We start from the raw sequence: 20,900 nt of genomic DNA, 5'->3' as shown, positions 1-20,900 counted from the left end.
AAGTCGTCGTACAATTTTGATGCCGTAGAATTTTCAAGCTGATTGTGACAGAATCAACCAAATATGACCCGGCCATTATTTACTGGAGATTCGCCGTAGTCTTTTTTAATCCTTTGGTACCGGTACTGGTGTTGTTGCTAGAGTTCGGATCATTGGCAAATTCAGGCTGTTTGCTTGCCAGGTTTATCAGAGACTATTACTATGTCATTGATACCGCTCAAGGGTTTAAGAAAGCTACTTTTTATAATAGATGATTTCTGGAGTAAGGTTTCTGCACAGTGTTGCTGCACTGTGCTGGGTTCTCACATGGTGGCGCCTCTACTCCAGCTTAGGTGTGAAGGCGTCCTCAAATACTGTAAAGGTCCATTTAGATTAAAAACAGAGTACAGGCGAAGTTATGATAGAACAGACGATACGATGATGCACCATGTAGCTGTATTGAACGGACTTACCAACCGCATGTTATTAGTTTCTACCCGGCGGGGCCCTTTTTCCGATTGTGGCCGAAGCATTGCCCAGCCGTCAAACGCGGCCGCAATATCTCGCTCTTTCCTTAAAAAGTCTGTGAATAATTTGCTGTTACCGAGACTACAATGTAAAGGGAATCACATACATTTCACTCAAGAAATCAAATAAGGCCGACATTTAAAACTGGTCTTCCTAGATTTATCTTGTTTTACAGCATCTCGGTGGTCAGCTGAATACTAGTATTACATGGCAGGATGAATGCTTCATGCTTGCTATAACAACAGCCAATATATCTCTCCCGATAGTTGTTTTTGAAAACAGACAGGGGTAGGCCCCGCGGTGACTTTAATTCGGACTTAAATTAAACGCGGGACCCAATAGAAAAATAGACGCCGTGAGCGAGCACCGGGAGGTACACCCTGGTCCCGACAGTCCACCGGGACAAATTTCGGGACTGCACCCCTTACGGGCACCGGCGCAATTAGGGCAAAGCATAACTTGGCAGTTTCCCGTCGGAGACATGCGCAGACACCGTGAAATGAGATCCGTCTCCACTTGAGCCGCGGATTATCCTCTAAATGTTTGATGGGCTTTAATGATGACAAACGCGAAGTGTAAAAGTTTCAGGGAGGAGAATTGAATGTAACGGTTTTGCAAACAACACGCTAGGCTTAGGGCAAGGATCTTAGAATACAAGCAGGCAGAGGAAGATGGCATTGACATATAGGTGGACTGTTAGCAGAATCTTTGAATAACGTGCTGTACATTGCTGGAAACGGTGTTACACGTCCTAGTTGCCTAATGTAGACTAAATATTGGCACATGTCCACCATAGGGTACCTCCACATCAGATAGATGTGTAGACCCCTCTAAGACTAATGGCAGACATCATGGCGGCAGCCCAAAGATCAACCAATTACCCGGGTGGAGACTGTCATCACCACAACTTCGGGGACGTCGGGATCGTGTACGGACGACTCTTTCTAAGGTCGTGTCCTAAGATAACGAATTGCAGTTTAGAAACGAGAATTGTCGTCACAGTAGCCGGTATGCCGTCCTTGTTAGTTATTGTTCATTCTGATCAGCCGTGAACTAACCAGGATGATAGATCTGGCTGTTTTTATAAACAGAACTGGGTCCTTTGAGTTAGTTTATTTTTCCCACAAGGGTTCTTCAGAAGACCGTTCTGGCCCAGCTATCTTCGGCTTTCTATACGTGTTTCCTGTGTTCATGGGATAGAGGATTCCATGATCATATTACCAATAGACAGTGTATAGTCGACATCCAGCTGTTATATGTGAAAAATGAATAGATTACTAGGAATCCCGCATATTTGTTATCTCCATGAAAAAAGGCTTTTTCATGGAGATACTGTTTTGCTTGCGTTTGGTGTTTGTGTGTATGTTTGTGTCACCGGTCGCTTAAAGTCACCATAACTGTAAAACCTGTACATGGATTGAAATGATTTTTGGTATGTGGGTGGGTGTTAGGTGGAGGAAGGTCAAGGTCGATTTTGGGCCCCCTAGCATGTGTGACTGGAACTGCAATGGCGTATTTGTTAAAATCTTAAATGTAGAAGAACTGAAGAGTGGATGGACAGATCGTCATGTTCTTTGGTACACAGGTAGGTTAGACCAAGTTGTACACACTTAAGTGCAAACTATGCAGATGAGACCGAATTTGCATAAGTAAGGCGGTAAATCGTTTGCATGGGTGTCGTCGTATGCTTAAAGTCAGCATAACTGTAGCACGTGTAGATGGATTGTAGTGATATTTGGTATGTGGGTATGCGCTGGGAGGAGAATGGTCAAGGTCGATTTTGGGCCCCCTGGTTTGTGTCCCTGGAACTGCAATGGCCTATTTGTAAAAATGTTCTAAAGGGGTTTAACTGAAGAGAGGAACAACAGATTTTCATGTTATTTGGTACGCTGGTAGGTTGGATGGAGATGTACACACTGAAGTTCAAATCATGCGAAGTTATTGTGTTTGCGTGTGTGTGCGCGTGTGTGTATGTTTGTGTCACCGTGTTTGTATGTATGTGTCACCGGAAGCTTAAAATCAGCATAACTGAAGAACGTGTGGATGGATTGAAATGATATTTGGTATGTGGGTAGGTGCTGGGAGGAGACAGGTCAAGGTCGATTTTGGGCCCCCTGGTATGTGTCACTGGAACTGCAATGGCGTGTTTGTAAATATTTTCAAAGGAGAATAACTGAAGAAAGGAGCGACAGATTCTCATGTTAATTACTTGGCAGGTAGCTTAGAGAGGGTTGTATACAATGAAGTGCAAATTATGCAAATTGGACTTAATTTGCCTAAGTAATGGGGAAATCTATATTTGCTATGTTGGCCTATCCTCTATTGGGTGCTTGTTAGTAGCTATAGCGTAAGTGGGTCAGTTGTCAACAGCTGTTGGCTTTAGCTTGCCAAGCCCATCAATCAATTTAGCAACTGTTGGTTGTTAACAGCTGTTGGCGCTTAACAGTCTGTAGGGACTGATTTGACCAGACTAGAAGCTAATGACAGCAGGTAGTGAAAGGAACAGTTATACATGGTTTTAATGTAAGGCAACTCATTCCAGTCAGTCTGTCTGTATGTTTGAGGACCCAAGTTGAATAATATGGGAAAATAGCAAAGAAGAGGTCAAGATCAGTTTCTGTGGATCAAAGGATATATGATGGGGATCCAAAGCATAAGGTATGTGAAGTAACCAGGACACATCACACATTTGATTATGTGTAAATTCACTTTGACCTGTTAACAGGCTGTTTCTTGCTCATACCGTGTTGTGGTCTGGCTTTATTTTCTCAATGGTTTGGCAATGGTACTGTGGACCACAATATATTTAACGTACAATGCTACGATTGCTACCAGTTTATAGGTAACTACGTAGCACTTTGACATGATCTGGTCACTCGTAACCTTTCCTGCTTATCTATTGTACCCCTGTCTTTTATTCACCTGTAAAGTTGTGTTCTATCAACCGCTGTCCCTGATAGTTTATAATTTACACAACTTTGTAGGCAAGGTCGGGATGTCTCCAGGTGTCAGAGATACATAAGAAGATGAAGAGAGATCACATGAGAGCCAAAAGAGAAGGAGAAACAAATGCACTGAGGCGTAACAGACCACATAAAACAAATATAAACAAACACAACCACCCTGAAGCAGATAAAACATAACATAACAACCAAACAACAAATAACATACACAAACATAACACAACATTAAAAAAAAACAAATTTCATGGAGATTTTGGGTCCTCAGACTCTTGTTACAACTGAAACTGCTGAGCCAGCATCATCTATAGCAGTCACCAGACTTGAAAGACTGCCATGTGAGGAACAATGATGGACCTGTGGCGGCTGCAGTCAGCACTTAAGCTAATGAACACGTCTAGCGTTCTTCCATTACCTTAAGGAAAGATTAAGGACACGCTTTTGGTTTGATGCATAAATGAATGACAATCCCTCCGTAAGTCCCATTTGAAACCACCAAATGATAGCTATGATACCATCTATGTATCATCTATGTCAAAATCGGCATTAGTCAGTGTAGGTGGTGCTTTGTAGAGGGAATACTTTTGTGAGGTGTGACGCACCATTTTGTAAGAAGCACACAAGTGAAGACTTAAGAGGATTTTGCCTTTGTCCGTTTTCATTTAAGGAACGTAGTCCCCTTCATTCGTTTGCATTTTAATATTGTCAACGTATCACAAACTAAGTCGTAGATATATGTCTAGATGCAATCGCTTCAGGTGAAGTTAGGGACAATTTTACAAAATGAAGTTATAGGCATGATATAATTTCTCTCACTAATTTATCAAGTGTGTGAAAAAGGACAACATCGCCACAAGGCATCTAATTTCAACGTATTTAAAAGCTGGCTGTATCTTGAGGGGCTGAAATCAATGCACCCCTACCCCCAGACTTCATCAACAAAGCGTAACTTAACAAAATTGAAATTTTCTCTGCGGGGTTTAACGTAATGGACAACATCTGTCACCAAAACATGTCTGGATTGCTCCAAGCCTTTTACGATTCCCGGGCTTTTAAAGGAGCGTTTCTCAAATTCTGTAGGAATGGAAAGTTTCCATCGATATCAATCAATATACATCGACTGTTAGGCGGAGGCGGAGACGGGGCAGGATGAAATTTTATGGACTTGCGGAAGTTTGTGATTAGAAGTTCCCGTAATGGGGTGAGACGTGACCTTGAGATAATGCACGGATGTATATCGACCTGACCAGTACGCGAAACTTCTTCCTTGACTGATGTCTGAATATTGGGTGGATCTGATGGAGCAGGGTGGCTGAACTCTGCTTCGGTTTCCGTTACTGTTTACATTCAGATTTCAAGGGGCTAAACAGTTGAGGAATCAACGACAATATTTTTGCAAGTGAGAAGAGAACTAAAAATTGGATGTATCTGATGGAGCAGAATGGCTAAACTGTTCTTCGGGTTTCCGTTACTCTTACAATTTAGATTTCAAGGGGCTAGACAGTTGGGATCTAGGAGTCAATGGCAACATTTATGCAAGTGAGAAGAGTAGACGTGCGTAGTCCAGTGGCTGGTGGATTTGCCTCTGCAGCAAGGAGTCATAATAGTTCGAATCCCGGCTGCTGTCGGTCACCTGACATAGACGCTATTGGAAAGAGTCGCAGTCCTTTGGACGGACGTTAAGCTGTAGACCATTGCCCATGTCAAAAAGAGTTGGGGGAATTTTCCCGGTATAGAGCCGGTATAATGAATCTGTATATAATGTACATAACACCGGTCTTCACTGTCAAGACCAGTCGGACAGTAGCCCAACTGTTCATTAAGTGTGGCTCAGCTCGACTGATTCGAGACCACTTTCACGTGAAGTGTGAAGTATGGGAACAGAATAATAGAATAATGTTGTGTGTGGCAAGCTTAAGTCTCCATCGCAAAAAGCATGCATATTTGAAAAAGAGCAACAACGATAATCTTTAAGAAATCATTGAGTGTAAATACAACAGTGCTTTTCTTGAATGACGTCTTTAAAAGAAGATACTTTGGCTTCTTTGTAAGATGAGTTGCCATGACCGCAGTGTCCGAACGAAGGTCTTTATAACTACAAATTCAGCACCATGGACAGTGTTAGGATGAATCGCAGCACCAACTGTAACGTGTATTAAAATCACACTCTCAAATTATCACTACCATGATGGTTAGTCAATCTCATAACCATTTTCACGAATCATTGAGGTCAGAAGGCGCTGAAAAGTTCTCCCCCTTCCTCAATTGGAATGACCCTAAAATGAAGTGTGGCACAAACTACTATCGAACGGTTGTCGTCACTAAAAGTCCCATAAGCTTCAGAAGATGATATAAGGGCCTGTAAATTGCTACATGATGTCCCATACGCTCCAGTTGGTATCAAGGCCAATACGATGCACATATATGTATGACCCATAAAACACGTCATAAACCATATGGAAAAGTAGTCGTTACATATGGACAGATTACAGTGGCGGCGGCCTTTTTCTTAACACAATCATTTTAACACCGTTGTGAAAACATTCCTTGTCGTAACCACGCAAGAGGGCTGTTACTGCTTTAAAACAGAGTGCCTGAATGGTACTTCACATCCAGCCTAATCCCAAATCCCTGCAAAGAGGTTTAATTTTTTATAGGCAGCTCCTCTAAGGTAGGCTGGCTATAAGCCGTGGGCAATGCGATGTTTATTTTATTTTTTTTAATATGATATCACGCTACTATCGTACATTTGTAATCGAAATGTTGCTGTATCTATGGTTAAGCCTTTTGTCAGCTCTCTAAGAAGTTACGAAACTCTGGTATCGAGCTGTCAGCGATATGGCGACGTCACCACCGGGCGGGGCGGCGCAGCGGGGACAAGGGTACCCGGCGATGCGGGGACAACGTACGGTACCGGGCGGACGGGGACAGCGGCACCGACCGGGCGGAGCACCCGGCGGTGTGGGGACAGGGTTACCGGGTGCACCTGGCGGGTCGGGGTTGGTTGGAGGTTTCAGTTGGCCAACGTCCGGTATAGCGGCGGGGCGGGGACTTCAAGTTTTTTTAGGAACTTTGCAATTGGACATATTTAACCTCCTTGATTGGACTCCTATATAATGCAGGCCTCTATAATGTCCTTGATTGGACCAAATATTCCTGATTCAAAACTTGTGACGGTGCACACCCCCGTGGTAGTGCGATAGCCTCTACCAGAAGGCCTGCATGCCCTTTTTCGTAAGGCGTAATCAGGCCTTTTTAGACTTCGTAATCATCCACCCAAAATCAACGTAATTCGTAATCAGTACATTGGCCGTAACGCGTAATCGGTCGCTTTGATCCTACGTAAAACGTAGGCAGTTACTAGTACCTTTATGCGACGTAAAACGTAATCTATGAATTACTAGTAAAGCGAACCCCTCCCGGCAAAGTTGCCCCTCAAAATGCAGGAAATAGCATTTCAGAGGGTAAAGATTTCAAAATCTTTCCGTGAAGCATGCGCCCTGACCCACTTAAAACTGTCGCGCCTCTGGTGAAATATGTGTTCTGAGGGCGTTGCCCCTGAATATAAAGCTGGCCATCATTGTGTATTTTTCAATCAAAGAGATGCCATAAAACATAGCTTAGACTACCAGCCAAATGTACCCTAAAAATGCAGGAAATTGCGTTTCAGAGGGTAAAGATTTCAAAATTTTCTCGGGGTGCATGCCCTGGGGCCCACATTCGATTGTTACATGTACGCCTAAGATCTAACAGAAACCCTTGTGTACTTTTCATTATGAGTGCAAATATTGCCCCTCAGAATTTATTTGAGCGGGTCGAGACTTTACCATTTTCCCGGACCCACCTACAATCGCCGGGCCTCCGGCGCAATATGTGTCGGGAGGGCATCGCTATTAAACTCTTGCGTATCTTTTCACTTATAGATATGCCATCAAACATAGCTTAGTGTACCAGCAAAATTTGGCACTCAAAATCAAGGACATAGCGTTTCAGGGGGTCAAGATTTTCACTATTTTCCTTCGGCGTCGACAAGTTTTATATAAAACCTCCTTTTCATTCTTCGGTCATGTTTTGGATAGCTATGTGTTTCCTTAGGAGACTTTTAGGCCGATTTATTTCGGCTCCCGATTGACATGTTTACAGAAGAAGGTGTATGCGAGCCTACCCTGGGATCCAGACTGTTTATCGGCCTTTTAGCTGGTTTCTTTAGCTGGTTTCTTTAGCCGGTTCCTTCCCCCCAATCATGAATCCCGGCCTTCGGCAACCGAATGCTCCTCCAAGCCCGCCGATGCCGTAATTATAGCGCATCGGGGGACTTCTAGCCGGAGCGTTGATTAAGACCGGGCGGCTGACTGTTCTTGGGCCGCCGGAAGGAAATCGCTAGCGACCCGGTACTAGTCTGGGCTCCATGGTAATGCGAGCCAAGTCAAGCTAAGTTTGTAATTTCTCCTCAGTCGGCATATATACAAAATAAAAAATACTGTTCTCTACGACTTGTGTTTTTCAAGCCATCCGGCAGTTATGTATACATTCTCACAGACTTCACAATCACATGAACCGCGGCTGTCGGCGGCAGCGTTGGTTGCCGCAGTGCTTTGATTCTCGCCGTTAGAGAGATCATTTTCCACGTTGTATTCTTGTAACCCAAATGTTTCAAAGTCCTCCTCAAAAGTCACTGAAAAAAATATCGAAGTTGCTCCACAGTTGAAAACAAAGAAAGCAAATTCTTCAAGCGTTCGGCCTGGGGTGTATGCATATTGGGTAATTCGCACCTTGACGCGACATTGACTTTTCTCACCCGTTATACGCATAGTACAATAGAGACTTACCCGTCCGCTCTCCTTCTACATGTATATAAAACCTCTATATAAAACCTCCTTGATTTAACGTAATTCGTAATCAGCTCTGAAAACTTAACGTAATTCGTAATCGGCGGTAAAAAAATTTCCGTAATTCGTAGTCACTACCCCCCATGCAGGTCCTCCTACCAGGCTCCGCACTACCACGGGGGTGTGCACCGTCACAAGTTTTGAATCAGGAATATTTGGTCCAATCAAGGAGGTTAAATATCATATGTCCAATTGCAAAGTTCCCTAACAAACTTGAAGTCCCCGCCCCGCCGCTATACCGGACGTTGGCCAACTGAAACCTCCAACCAACCCCGACCCGCCAGGTGCACCCGGTAACCCTGTCCCCGCACCCCCCGGTACCGTACGTTGTCCCCGCATCGCCGGGTACCCTTGTCCCCGCTGCGCCGCCCCGCCCGGTGGTGACGTCGCCATATCGCTGACAGCTCGATACCAGAGTTTCGTAACTTCTTAGAGAGCTGACAAAAGGCTAAACCATAGATACAGCAACATTTCGATTACAAATGTGCGATAGTAGCGTGATATCATATTAAAAAAATAAAATAAACTGACCACTAACTGCACCACGAAACAATACGGTATAACATTGGTTAGAAACTATGTGTTCTGATTCAGTAATAAAGTGACGGAGCATGTTTAGTATAGCTTAGATCTGATTTGCATGTTCGGTACACTTACACGCTCCCGTAAACCTGGTGCGAGACCTTTTTGACACAGTTTCGGCGCGGGCGAAAAACAATATATGCTTTCAGGAACAATAGGGGTTTTGGAAACACGTGTTTTTGTGAACAACATCTTTTCGGGTATGATAGGGGTTTTGGAAACACATGTTTATGAGAACAACATATGTTTTCAGAAATGATAGGGGTTTGGGGAACACATGGTTTAGCCAACAATATGCTTTCAGACATGTTTTTGTAAACAACATATGTTTGATTTTTAGATGTTGATCTAGAATACGTATTGTATTAAAAAAGATATTGATATAAAATGTGAATTGTTTTAAAAAGTATATATCATCCTCTCAAACATATATGTTTTAAAATCTTATCTATTTAAAATATATATATCATTCTCTCAAACACACATGTTTTAAAATCTTATCTATTTAAAATATATATATCATTCTCTCAAACATATATGTTTTAGAATTACATCTATTTAAGATATGTATATGATATTTTTGACACAGTTCCTGCTTCGTACGCTTGCTGGGTGTTTTGTTTAAAGCTTAAGTAACTAGCCGCAGGAGCAACACATCCATAACAGGCTGCATGGCATGATATCGTCGTTTCGTTAATCAATTCTTGCTGTCTTTCGACTGTTGACTGGAACTGTTACAGTTACGGCCAGACGATTTGGCTCCAATGATTTTTGCAACAGTTATTGTGTAATATATCATTCGGGTGTTCAGAAAAAGCAGTAAAAAATGCAGACTTTGATAAAACCAATCAAAATTAAAGTAATTTCAAACAAATTAAAGTGTAACATATTTTGACAGCATCTTATTTCATTGCATTTATTCATCGAACAGCCGAGGATTTCTAACACTACACTCTCCATAGATTTAGTACTCATTGCACCAATTTTTATTACAAATATTTCAACCGTTCATGCTCTATGCTTACCATGATTGTTACCAATCACCTGTTATTATCCCCCAGGAAATAATATTTTTTACGTCAAACGCTAATGTTTCCCGGGGTAGTATAAGATTAAGAGTCTCAAATCCTAGGATCCTCGATGGATGGCATTGGGTCCGGGCCTTTAGCGCTGGCGTCTTTGTGAAGACAAAGTCCTACTAATGCACGTGAAGCTAGTCCGGATAGCCCGCCGTCCGGGTGCCCGGGTGCTGTGGGACCCCTCCCCAAAGTCCCCGAATTGGCAGAAGAGGCGCTAGTGGCGAGAATTGATCAGGCTAGCGTGAACCCTTTCCTCAATGCGCTTTTCATAAGGGAGGTTTAGGATCAATGGGGCAGACCGGCCGCTCAGATGGTCAGGTTGCCTGTTCACGCATTTGCTCTATTCTATGTGTACTAATATCATTTTCCGTCCTGGTTGTTGCTTTATCAACATGCCTAGACCACAAGCTATAGAAGGTGATGTCAAGTGTTCTGAAAAAGAATATTTCTGAATTTGATCAAGCACATTTGTAGCTGAAGAGTAGGTTACAAAAGGTATTCTTTTTCTCTCCAAACGCAGTTAGCAACATTTCACGCCTAAATAAGGACATATTCCACAGCTTGTTGGACATCAGAGAAAGGTCACCGGAATCAGCAGGCTTCCAGAATGAAATCCATCATGTGCTAGATAGCCTGCGTCAGATGTTCTAACGTTGCTATGACTACGTGGTGTAAACGTTTGCACTACTGCAAGCGTTGCTTGGCAACCGTGATGATTTGTCTGAAAGTAACATCCTGCCGACCCTTTCATCTAGACAGGAAGTATTAAAGTTAAGAAATGCACACATCGGGTACGGAAAATTCTGGATTCTGCTCCAGTGTAATATCATATTTTTTCTGTCATGTTGCTTTCTTGATAATGAATTATGATAGTGATACATATATTTTTATTTGTCTTCACTTGGGGTGGCGGAGAGAGTTTGCGAAGTGAACATATATGCCAAACAAATAATGGCACCTCTGTTCATGGATGTACTGTTTAATTCTCTGTTCCATCTGAATATATGCGATATCAATATTGGGTAGCTTGTCGAGTCCTTTCTTTATGTTAGGATGCAATTCACATACAAGATCTATAATACAATAGGCAACGTATATTCGATTTAAGAGACGTAACCATCTCAACGCCAGAGACTGAAACTGGACCTTACGTAAACAGCATCTGTGTACAACGAACGTGTACATTTTCGTTATATCTAATGCGTGCTGCAATCTTAGAATGTTGCTTAAAAATTACACGAGTCGAAATGAAATATCGCTGACACAAAAATATTGCTTTTTTTTTCATACACGTCTGATGAGTTTGTGTTCCTGACAGCCTCTCGGTACTCAATTCATTCATACACACGGCCTTTTGGGATGTTCAATGCACATGTCGACTTAAAATCCATAATTGCACCGTGTGCTGAACGTTCGAGGAGCCCAACAGGTCGACCATATATTCCTTTGTACCTCACAGCGGGAAGGTAATTATATCAGGGCGCGTATCGGAGGGTGACAAGGGCAGAAATGAGTTCCTTTCATATCATAATCACCTTGGTAACGATTGTAACGTTGCTTTGTCAAGTTTTCACCACCGGTTGATGGCAAGTGAACAAAAACGACCCCCGGATGAGATCAGAGGGCTGCAATTAACGTAAATGGGCGCTTTAATCGTCGACAGTGACAGGATGATGAAAGTACTGAACAACGTGACAAGTCACACAGCTTGTCTTCTGTTAATGGCGTCTCAAAATCCTGGAGTCAACTGATTTCATACATAAATTCACAAAAACATTGGCAATTTTTCTTCTCTTCTGTTTTTTATTCAGCTGGCACGGATCAGGACTCCTATTCAAGTTGTGTCGTCTTAAGTTCTAGTAGCTCTTGTTGTTTTTTCTCTCTTAAAAGGTAATAGTGTTAATCGATAGATAGAAAATAACACTATGAACACTATATTTTGCACGTCTGACCTTTACCTCTTCCCTAGCCCTCATGACCTCAGTCAAAGGTGCTTGTTGTGAATAAACAAAGGTTAGAAAAAAATTACAAAATGACAAATTATAATGTGGCTATGAAAATGACTGGCGTATAGGAAATAACATGAACTCAAAGAGCATGATTGCCAAACAATGCGGGTGGCCTGGTGCAAAAGCAACCAAAAAAGCAGTCCACCTTCGCTACCTTCTTTCTTCTCTCGCCCTTTGCCCTACTGCTGTAAAAGAAAATGTCAAATTACCAAAAATGGGAACATTAAGTGGCGGCGGCAATGAAAATGGATTACAGCACTTTATCTAATGGCTTACCATCTGTTGGAAACATTTTCCAAATGGTACAGCCGCAGTAGGCTGTTCATTACGACTCAAATATAGTGGGGATATGTCGTTGATTCATTTCTCCTTAACCATTCCTCTCCGGTAGAATTGAAGAAAGTTGTAACTTAAATGGCAAGCAGTTTAGCGGCAACAGATAAAGAATCTTTGAAGTGGTGTTGTTATCTCCATGAAAAAAGGCTTTTTCATGAGATACTGTTTTGCTTGCGTTTGGTGTCTGTGTGTATGTTTGTGTCACCGGACGCTTAAAGTCGCCACAACTGTAGAACCTGTACATGGATTGAAATGATTTTTGGTATGTGGGTGGGTGTTAGGTGGAGGAAGGTCAAGGTCGATTTTGGGCTTCCTGGCATGTGTGACTGGAACTGCAATGGCGTATTTGTTAAAATCTTAAATGTAGAAGAACTGAAGAGTGGATCGACAGATCGTCATGTTCTTTGGTACACAGGTAGGTTAGACCAAGTTGTACACACTTAAGTGCAAACTATGCAAATGAGACCAAATTTGCATAAGTAAGGAGATAAATCGTTTGCATGTGTGTCGTCGGATACTTAAAGTCAGCATAACTGTAGAACGTGTAGATGGTTTGTAATGATATTTGGTATGTGGGTATGCGCTGAGAGGAGAATGGTCAAGGTCGATTTTGGGCCCCCTGGTTTGTGTCCCTGGAACTGCAATGGCCTATTTGTAAAAATGTTTTAAAGGGGTTTAACTGAAGAGAGGAACAACAGATTTTCATGTTATTTGGTACGCAGGTAGGTTGGACGGAGATGTACACACTGAAGTGCAAATCATGCGAAGTTATTGTGTTTGCGTGCGTGTGCGCGTGTGTGTATGTTTGTGTCACAGTGTATGTATGTATGTGTCACCGGACGCTTAAAATCAGCATAACTGAAGAACGTGTGGATGGATTGAAATGATATTTGGTATATGGGTAGGTGCTGGGAGGAGAAAGGTCAAGGTCGATTTTGGGCCCCCTGGTATGTGTCACTGGAACTGCAATGGCGTGTTTGTAAATATTTTCAAAGGAGAATAACTGAAGAAAGGAGCAACAGATTTTCATGTTATTTACTTGGCAAGTAGCTTAGAGAGGGTTGTATACAATGAAGTGCAAATTATGCAAATTGGACTTAATTTGCCTAAGTAATGGGGAAATCTATATTTGCAGTTTTGGCCATTGTAGCACTACTAACAGCTGTTACGAAAGTGGGTCACTGTGGAACCTGAGCCCCCAACATGTGGCCGGGGGTCATACCATTAAGCGATATAGAATGGGGGGAACAGGTTTAATAAAAGAAAAGGTTTCATGGAGATTTTGGGTCCTAAGACTCTTGTTAAGTTCTGATTTACAACACATTCCGAGTGTTATTTCACCCATACGACGATTAAATGTAGCTTGTAACACGGTTCCAATTACGTGCACTCTCAATATTCAACATTTGTGATGATGTGTCGAGAGGGAGACGAATTGCTTAACTTTCCCAAAAGTGACACGTTATCAACCGTTGCAACTTTATAAAAATGCTGTTTTCAATATAATATCCCTGTTCATTTGCACATGTTGACGTTCTTCTCCATCAAGAGAAGAAAAAATTGGATTTTTAGACAGCAGTATCATCTGTAATAGCAGTTGCTAAATAAGCCTATTGGAGCTGCCAAATGAACCGTAGACAGTCATAAACTCAAACTCAACATCGTGCCATTGACATAAGTGTCCAATTACACAAGACAGAGTTATTCGTAATCTTTTGCTCTTTCTCCAGTGGATTCTTCCTAATTGTGTCTTTTCCCGTCCCTCTGGGACCAAATGTAGCATTAGCAGTAGAGGAATGTAGGTAATTATCTAACAACACGAACAAAACGCACAGCTGTCGTTGACATCGCTCGAACAGTTGTGACATCTTAATTTGTCAGGAGCATTTAATCTTTTATGGAGGTTTCAAAATTTCATTAACATTGCTTCAAATATCATGGCACAGGAGTAAAGAATATTCAGTCGTAGGTGCCACCGCCTTAAATGTCCGCTTTTATTTCTCAAACAAATCAGCCGAACGCTAACTTTGTTAGCCATTTCACTAACAATAAATCTTTTAAACGAGAACTATACAGTCCGATTGACCTTTACTAAGTATAACATTAATTTATTTATTTATTACTTCCTCAAACGTACATAGGCAGGGAAATACACACATGATATACCCTGAATTGCGTAGGTTTGTTACAAAGAAACTTATACGTGCAGAATGTCAACAAACAAAAATACATAATATATTAACAAACACTAAGCATAGATCCGAACTCACAGGCTGATGGTAATGCTAGGAAATAGAGTCATTATAAAGTCTGACTGCAGTGTGGAGAAACGACTGTTTCAGTCTGTCAGTTCTTGCCTTGGGGAGAGTGAACGCGTTCTTGTTCCTCAGTTGCCTGCCAGTAACTGTGCGTCTTTGAGGAGGCACAAGATCATGCAGTGGATGTTCGGGACTTAACATGTCCTTAAAGAGCTTTACTGCAGCAGCTTCTCTCCGTTCCTTCAAGGAAGGTAGGTTGGGAACTGATCGCCTACCCCCGAGAGAGATAATACGGAGGGCCCGTTTCTGTACACGTTCTATGCTGTCCGATTGTTCTTTGCTACAACCTACCAGCAGAACGTGACCGTATTCAAGAACGCTACGAATAAGTGACAGGTAAATCTGAACCAGGTCAGCCACGCACATCCCCTGTTTAGTCAGTAGTCTGAGATAGTGCAGCCTGCTCGATGCTTTTGAAACGAGGGATTGTACATGGTCGTGCCATGACAGCTTGCAGTCGAAGATGAACCCAAGGCCCTTTGCGACCCTTGAGAATGGTACAGGTTCCCCGCCGAGCGAGAGTGACGGCAAAAGTGGAATATTTCTGCTGAAGCAAATCAACAGAGACTGACTTTTTTTGCCGTTTAGCAGCATGGCTCAATCCTCCCCTGTTGTAAGACATCTTTGACACAAATTGCTATGAAAACTACATTCACCTCATCATAGCAGCTTCGACATAATGAAGATCCTCCCTTAATGACTTGCCTTTCGCAAATGACTTCCATGAATCTTCATTAAGCGTTGATTTGATTGCTCAAAGGTGTAGCAGTTTGGTTTCTTGCTGTTGCTTAATGACTAGTAAACTTTGCTCACATGTGGTTTCGCTCGGCGTTCTTTACAGAAATATGTTATCAGAGAATATCGGCAAAACCGATGTTATTAGAGTATATCCGGACAAAACCGATGCCCTGGCGAATTTTTGTTTCATTTCGCAATCCACCAAATGGTGCTTTTTATTGAATAACTTCTTTGAGAGAAGGGGTCTTTCCTGGTAGAAACCGAGAATAGTAAAGATTTACCTTTAGTAAAGCGGGACTTTAACTCCCCCTTGAACTTCCGAAGTGGAACAACCCGCCACCCTTTGACCTTTCCGTGTGTGACCTCTCAACCTTGTACTTCTGGGTAAAGATGGCGTCCAACTTTGCGATCAACGAAATTACCGAGGAGTTTCTCGTCTGCCAGGTTTGTTTGGAGGACTTCAAGCAGCCTAAGATGCTGCCGTGTCTTCACACCTTCTGCCAGCTGTGTTTGGAGAAGCTCCTGGCCGCAGAACCGGAAGGGAAGCTGGCCTGCCCCACGTGCCGACAGGACGTCCCCCTCCCGCAAAATGGCGTCCAGGGGCTGAAGTCCAACTTTCTTGTCGACAAATTGCACGGCATTCTGCAACAACAGCCTAAAGGGGAAGGTGAAACACCGGAGCCCAGGGAGACAGGCGTCCCCTGTACGGTCTGTGACAAGGGTAGTACCGCTGAGTTTTACTGTGTTGAGTGCACGGACCACATGTGTCAGACGTGTAACGACGTGCACCGTGGACTCAAACTCACCAGGTCCCACAAAGTTGTAACAATTCAAGACCTGCAATCTGGCCAGTTTTCCGCCGAGCTCCAAGCAAGCGGAACTTCCAGGTGTAAGGATCACAGTGAACGGAACAAGTTCTACTGTGATACCTGTCAGCGGGTCATCTGTCTGCACTGTGTGGTCACGGCGCACAGAGATCACCAGTATGTGGAGATAGAGAAGGCGGCCGAGAGGGAGAGAGCGAAGCTCAGGGGGAAACTGTCGACAGTGCAGAACACAGCAGACCTGCACGAGAAGTGGATTCAACAGTTACAGTCAGTACGAGAGGAGTGGCCTTCACAGGTACAGCGTACAGAAGAGCAGATTGCTAAGCAGACACAGGCCATCATCGAAGCCGCTGAGAAGATGAAGAATGACAGGATCAGTCAGCTTCGTGCCATGAATGCTGCACGAGAGACGCAGTTGGAAACAGCCATGGAGGCGGCTGAGATGGACCTGGCCTCAGCCCGGAGCCGTATCCAGCACATGGACGATGTGTTGGAGTCCGGGACCCCAGCGGAGGTCCTGTCGGTGGCCGGAGAGCTGACTGACTGGGAGCCACAAAATGCGGCCGAAAAGCCTGAAATGACCAAGAACTTTGTGAACTTGATCGTGGATCCTCCAGCTTGTAATGTTAAAGTGGAGCAGAAAGTAGCTAAGCTGATGGGTGGAATCAGGCAAACGAGAGTGCCGATACTCCTGAAAACAGTTGGGAAGAAGGTCACTGGCGCCGGTGATGGCGAGTTTAGCAGGCCTACATCACTTGCTGTCACCCCAGAGGGCAACATTGTAGTAACCGATTACGGCAACAAGCGTCTGCAATTTCTGGACAAAGATGGCTCCTCCAAGAAGATCGATCTCGGTTTCCCGCCGTTGTGTGTGGCGGTGCAGACAAACGGTGAGCTGTTGGTGACAGGAGACGGACACAGCATCCACGTGCTGGACAGACAGGGGAGGAGGGGGTCACGTGTCATCCAGGTGCCAGGTGCTACAGACACTCAGGCAACTACAAGAGGTATTGCTGTGGACAAATTCGGACGTATCATCGTTACTGTCGGGTCCCAAAGTTTTGTCATCAGTCCCGCCGGTGACGTTATTCGGAAATTTGAGGGCAAAGGTCAAAGTCTGCACGGTCCCGCCCTCCTTGTCACCGTTAACAGCAGCAACCAAATCATCGTCAGTGACATGCGCAACAACAACCTGAAGATATTCGACCCCGCTGGACGGTATCTCTTCACAATAGGATCTTTTGGCTGGGGACCTGGCCAACTGAACTACCCGGCCGGTGTCATCACGGACAGAGAAGACAACATCATGGTGGCTGATAGTGTCAACCACCGTGTTTCCCTGTTCAGTGAGGACGGCGTGTTCATCAGGCACGTGCTGACACAGGAGAAACACGGGCTGAACTTCCCAGTGGCACTGACCATGCATGATGGACATCTGGTAGTTGCTGATCGACATTCCATCAAGTTTTTCCTTATCTAGAATGGAAGGTTACGACAGCTTCAGCTTTCTCATCCTTCTGATGTATATGGAGATATGATTTACATATTTCTAAAGACTATTCAGCGTTAACTGTGCCTTTAGACTGAGAGTGATAAAACTCGTATATTCGCGTGAATCCGTTGTAACAGTAGTACTATTCCATTGCTTGGATGCAAAAATTTTACTGGACTAAAACGTAACCCTTTTGAATTATTTCAATAGCATATTTTCTGTCCACATGACATTCCCCACAAAGACGAGTAAGCATTTTAAAGACAGACACCAAATCCTGTCATAAGACTCTTATACACGTACCATGGTCATCAACTGTACATGTTCCTTAAGTAAGTTTTGTTCTATATACTTCTTGTTTGTGAGTACTTTCTGAATGAGTTTTAGTAGTTGTTGGCTCGTTGTTGAGATAGAGTAGTGTCGACATGTTTCTTTAGCATTTCAAACATTCCTTTGTTTCAGAAGGTGTTTGTGTTGTACACGTGTTACTAAATGTATTCCTACTCATCTATTAAAACATGCACGAAAAAAGTTCCACCCTTCATAGATTGTTCCCTGAAGCCCAAGCGTCAGTCGCACGTTACGTTAATGGTATAGCCCTAGGAAAATATTTCATCGTCAAGTCTTAATGGGGAACCTCCACATAAAGCTCATTTAACCAAATAGAGAAATGCCAGCGTTTCAGTGTTGTGATATTTTACCAATACCCTCACCGCTGCAATGCGCTGGAGTTGGTCCTGCATGGTTAAAACATTTAGTACAATGAGGGCTTAGGGGGTACTAATGTACATGCATGTATGTGTCCAAGCACAAGGCAAGATTTTAAGATAGAAAACTTTGCTACAGAGATTTGAAATAGGCAACGTGGCATCTTTCACACGTTTCGTAGCATAGATTAATGGCTTAGAGAGGTACTGATGCACACGCATGTATGTATTAAAGCACAAGGGAATTGTTTTGGCTTTGATGGACTATAATGATAGAAAACTTTGCTACAGAGATTTCAAACAGGCAGCGAGGCATCTTTCACATGTTTTATAGCAAATATTGATAGCTTGAGCGTCCCTTCCTTCATAGCTTCCTCTCCTCCGGAAACGCTCGATCTGCATTCAATACAGCCAGTCGTCACCTGTCCACACGTCTTCGTGGTCGGTTTATTATATACCTGGGGCTGTATATTATATAATAGAAGATATGGTGGGTATCTGTTGGAACATGTAGGCATAGCATTGCCGTGATTCATCATGGTGGTGAGATCGGCTCTCGCACATTAATGACTTGACTCGCGGGGACCACTACTTCATCAACTTTTAATGGAAACTCTCCATCAGAAGTTTTGTGTAAGTCCTGTGGGAAATGCCCACGTACCCTACTTCCACCTTCCTGTGGGCGTATCCAGTAGACTTCACAGTTCACACGTAGATATATAGCCGACCCTTCCAGATATAGTAAGTTTCAAATTGTAAATCCAATACTACCCAACGTGTCGTCCAAAAAGTACCACAAGAGACTGACCAACTCTGTACAATTTATATGCAGTCAGCTAACTTTCCCACAGGACTTTTGTCCATAGAAATGTCTCATAACAGTAGCAATATGTGGCATAATGTAGCAATATTTCATTCCTACATACGATAAACCGGTCAGTCCACGGTATTACTGTGAGAAGAAATAACATGACGTTAATTTGTGTACAGTTGAGGCAAACAAAGGCACACGTACACCTACATATTGCCCAAATCGTTTCGCTATACTCAAGATAGAACCCGCTCACATTCTAGCTGGCTGAAACTGACATCACTGCCGGTGAATCTGTGGCCTCTTCCGCTTCTCTACTTTTCATTTTAGTCGTTCACACTGAGGTTAGCGATAATACACAATTCGCACCACTCTAAATCAGGTCTATAATAGGTGTCACGAGGCAAGACCCCGTTATCATCAAAGCTCAGTGTGAGGTTTATTACGTACTAAACAAGAAAACTTCACAATCACCTCGCAGGTAGCAGTCGTGCTGGGCTGTTGTAAACTGCTAGCTGCAAACTTGTAATTACTTCAGTAACTCAGTGTGCAAGTACTCCGCGGAGCCGTGCAGTAGGTGTTCAATCAAAGAGAATTTCACGCTTTCAAGTTCACACAATAACGCAGTACCTATTTTTACAAATAGATTGAATAGTACGCGGATCTTCTTAATGCCAACCAAAGGTCGTCGGCGTCATGAGTATCTACTATTCAGCAGATCATGTCGGATAAATTGAGATCCTGGTTATGCTTAGGTCCCCGGCCGGGCCCCGGAGCCACAAATTGGTCCCGGTGGAGTCCCGGGGGTGGGTGGTAACTTTCGGTGTTCGCACGATTAGCTCACAGCGTCTATTTGTTACAGGGTCCCGGGTTGAATTTAAGTACGAGTTAAAGTCACCGCGGGCCCCGGACTTGCCCCAAAATAGCCCGGTAGTCGCAGGGTGTCCAAGGGGGCCACGTAGGGGTCACATCCAAAGTGCTAAAAACAGCCCGTGAACTACTACCCGGCAGGGCCCCTTTTATCATTTGAGACCTAAGCCTTAGAAAATGAGAATCAGTGACTACAATCAGTGCAGATCTAAACAGTGCAGTTTTGCCGTCGGAACCAATAATGTTCAGTAGTTCAATTCTTGGTTAAGTTTTGTTCCCCTTTGTTCATACAACATGAATATGAGGTACTTAACCTGTCCTAGTTTTAGTGTGGGTACACACCACAGCAACCTCAGCATAATATTATCTTTCATGATTTAATATAATGGGCTAGGATAAAACACAGATAAAATGTCAATTTGTAGTATTGCGTATTTCTTGGGACTCGTGTCTGATAAAAAATAAAAACTACTTTTACAGAAAACAATAAGGAGAGAGGTTCACCCACGCTTAATTTGCCGGCTGAAGCATTTTTCATCACCACTCAAAATGATCTGTTTTTTGCAGAGTTGAATTGCTCCTGAGAGCCCAAGGTCACAGCGCCCCAGATAAGCCGTAAAGTAGCTTCCCCCGCATGTCAAGTCCACAGAGGCAATGTCGTAAAATATCTCATGCTGCACCGGAACATTAGAGTCGTAATGTGTCTCCGTCCGAGCATGTTTATAACGCTTCCAGGTATGTCGTAAAAATATTCCAGTTCATTGATATGCCTGCC

The 20,900-nt window shown here is 43.3% G+C and overlaps 1 protein-coding gene across 1 annotated transcript; it reads left to right on the top strand.

Annotated features, from left to right (window-relative positions):
* Positions 1–15,768: 15,768 nt before the first annotated feature.
* LOC136443604 (tripartite motif-containing protein 2-like) lies at positions 15,769–18,274 on the top strand. Its single transcript, XM_066440917.1, has one exon. The coding sequence runs from the start codon at positions 15,809–15,811 to the stop codon at positions 17,723–17,725; it is 1,917 nt and encodes a 638-aa protein (XP_066297014.1). The 5' UTR covers positions 15,769–15,808; the 3' UTR covers positions 17,726–18,274.
* The last annotated feature ends 2,626 nt before the right edge of the window (positions 18,275–20,900 follow it).

Source organism: Branchiostoma lanceolatum, chromosome 1, assembly GCF_035083965.1.
Source record: "Branchiostoma lanceolatum isolate klBraLanc5 chromosome 1, klBraLanc5.hap2, whole genome shotgun sequence".
Lineage (NCBI taxonomy): Eukaryota > Metazoa > Chordata > Leptocardii > Amphioxiformes > Branchiostomatidae > Branchiostoma > Branchiostoma lanceolatum.
This window is presented reverse-complemented; position numbering and strand designations above follow the sequence as displayed.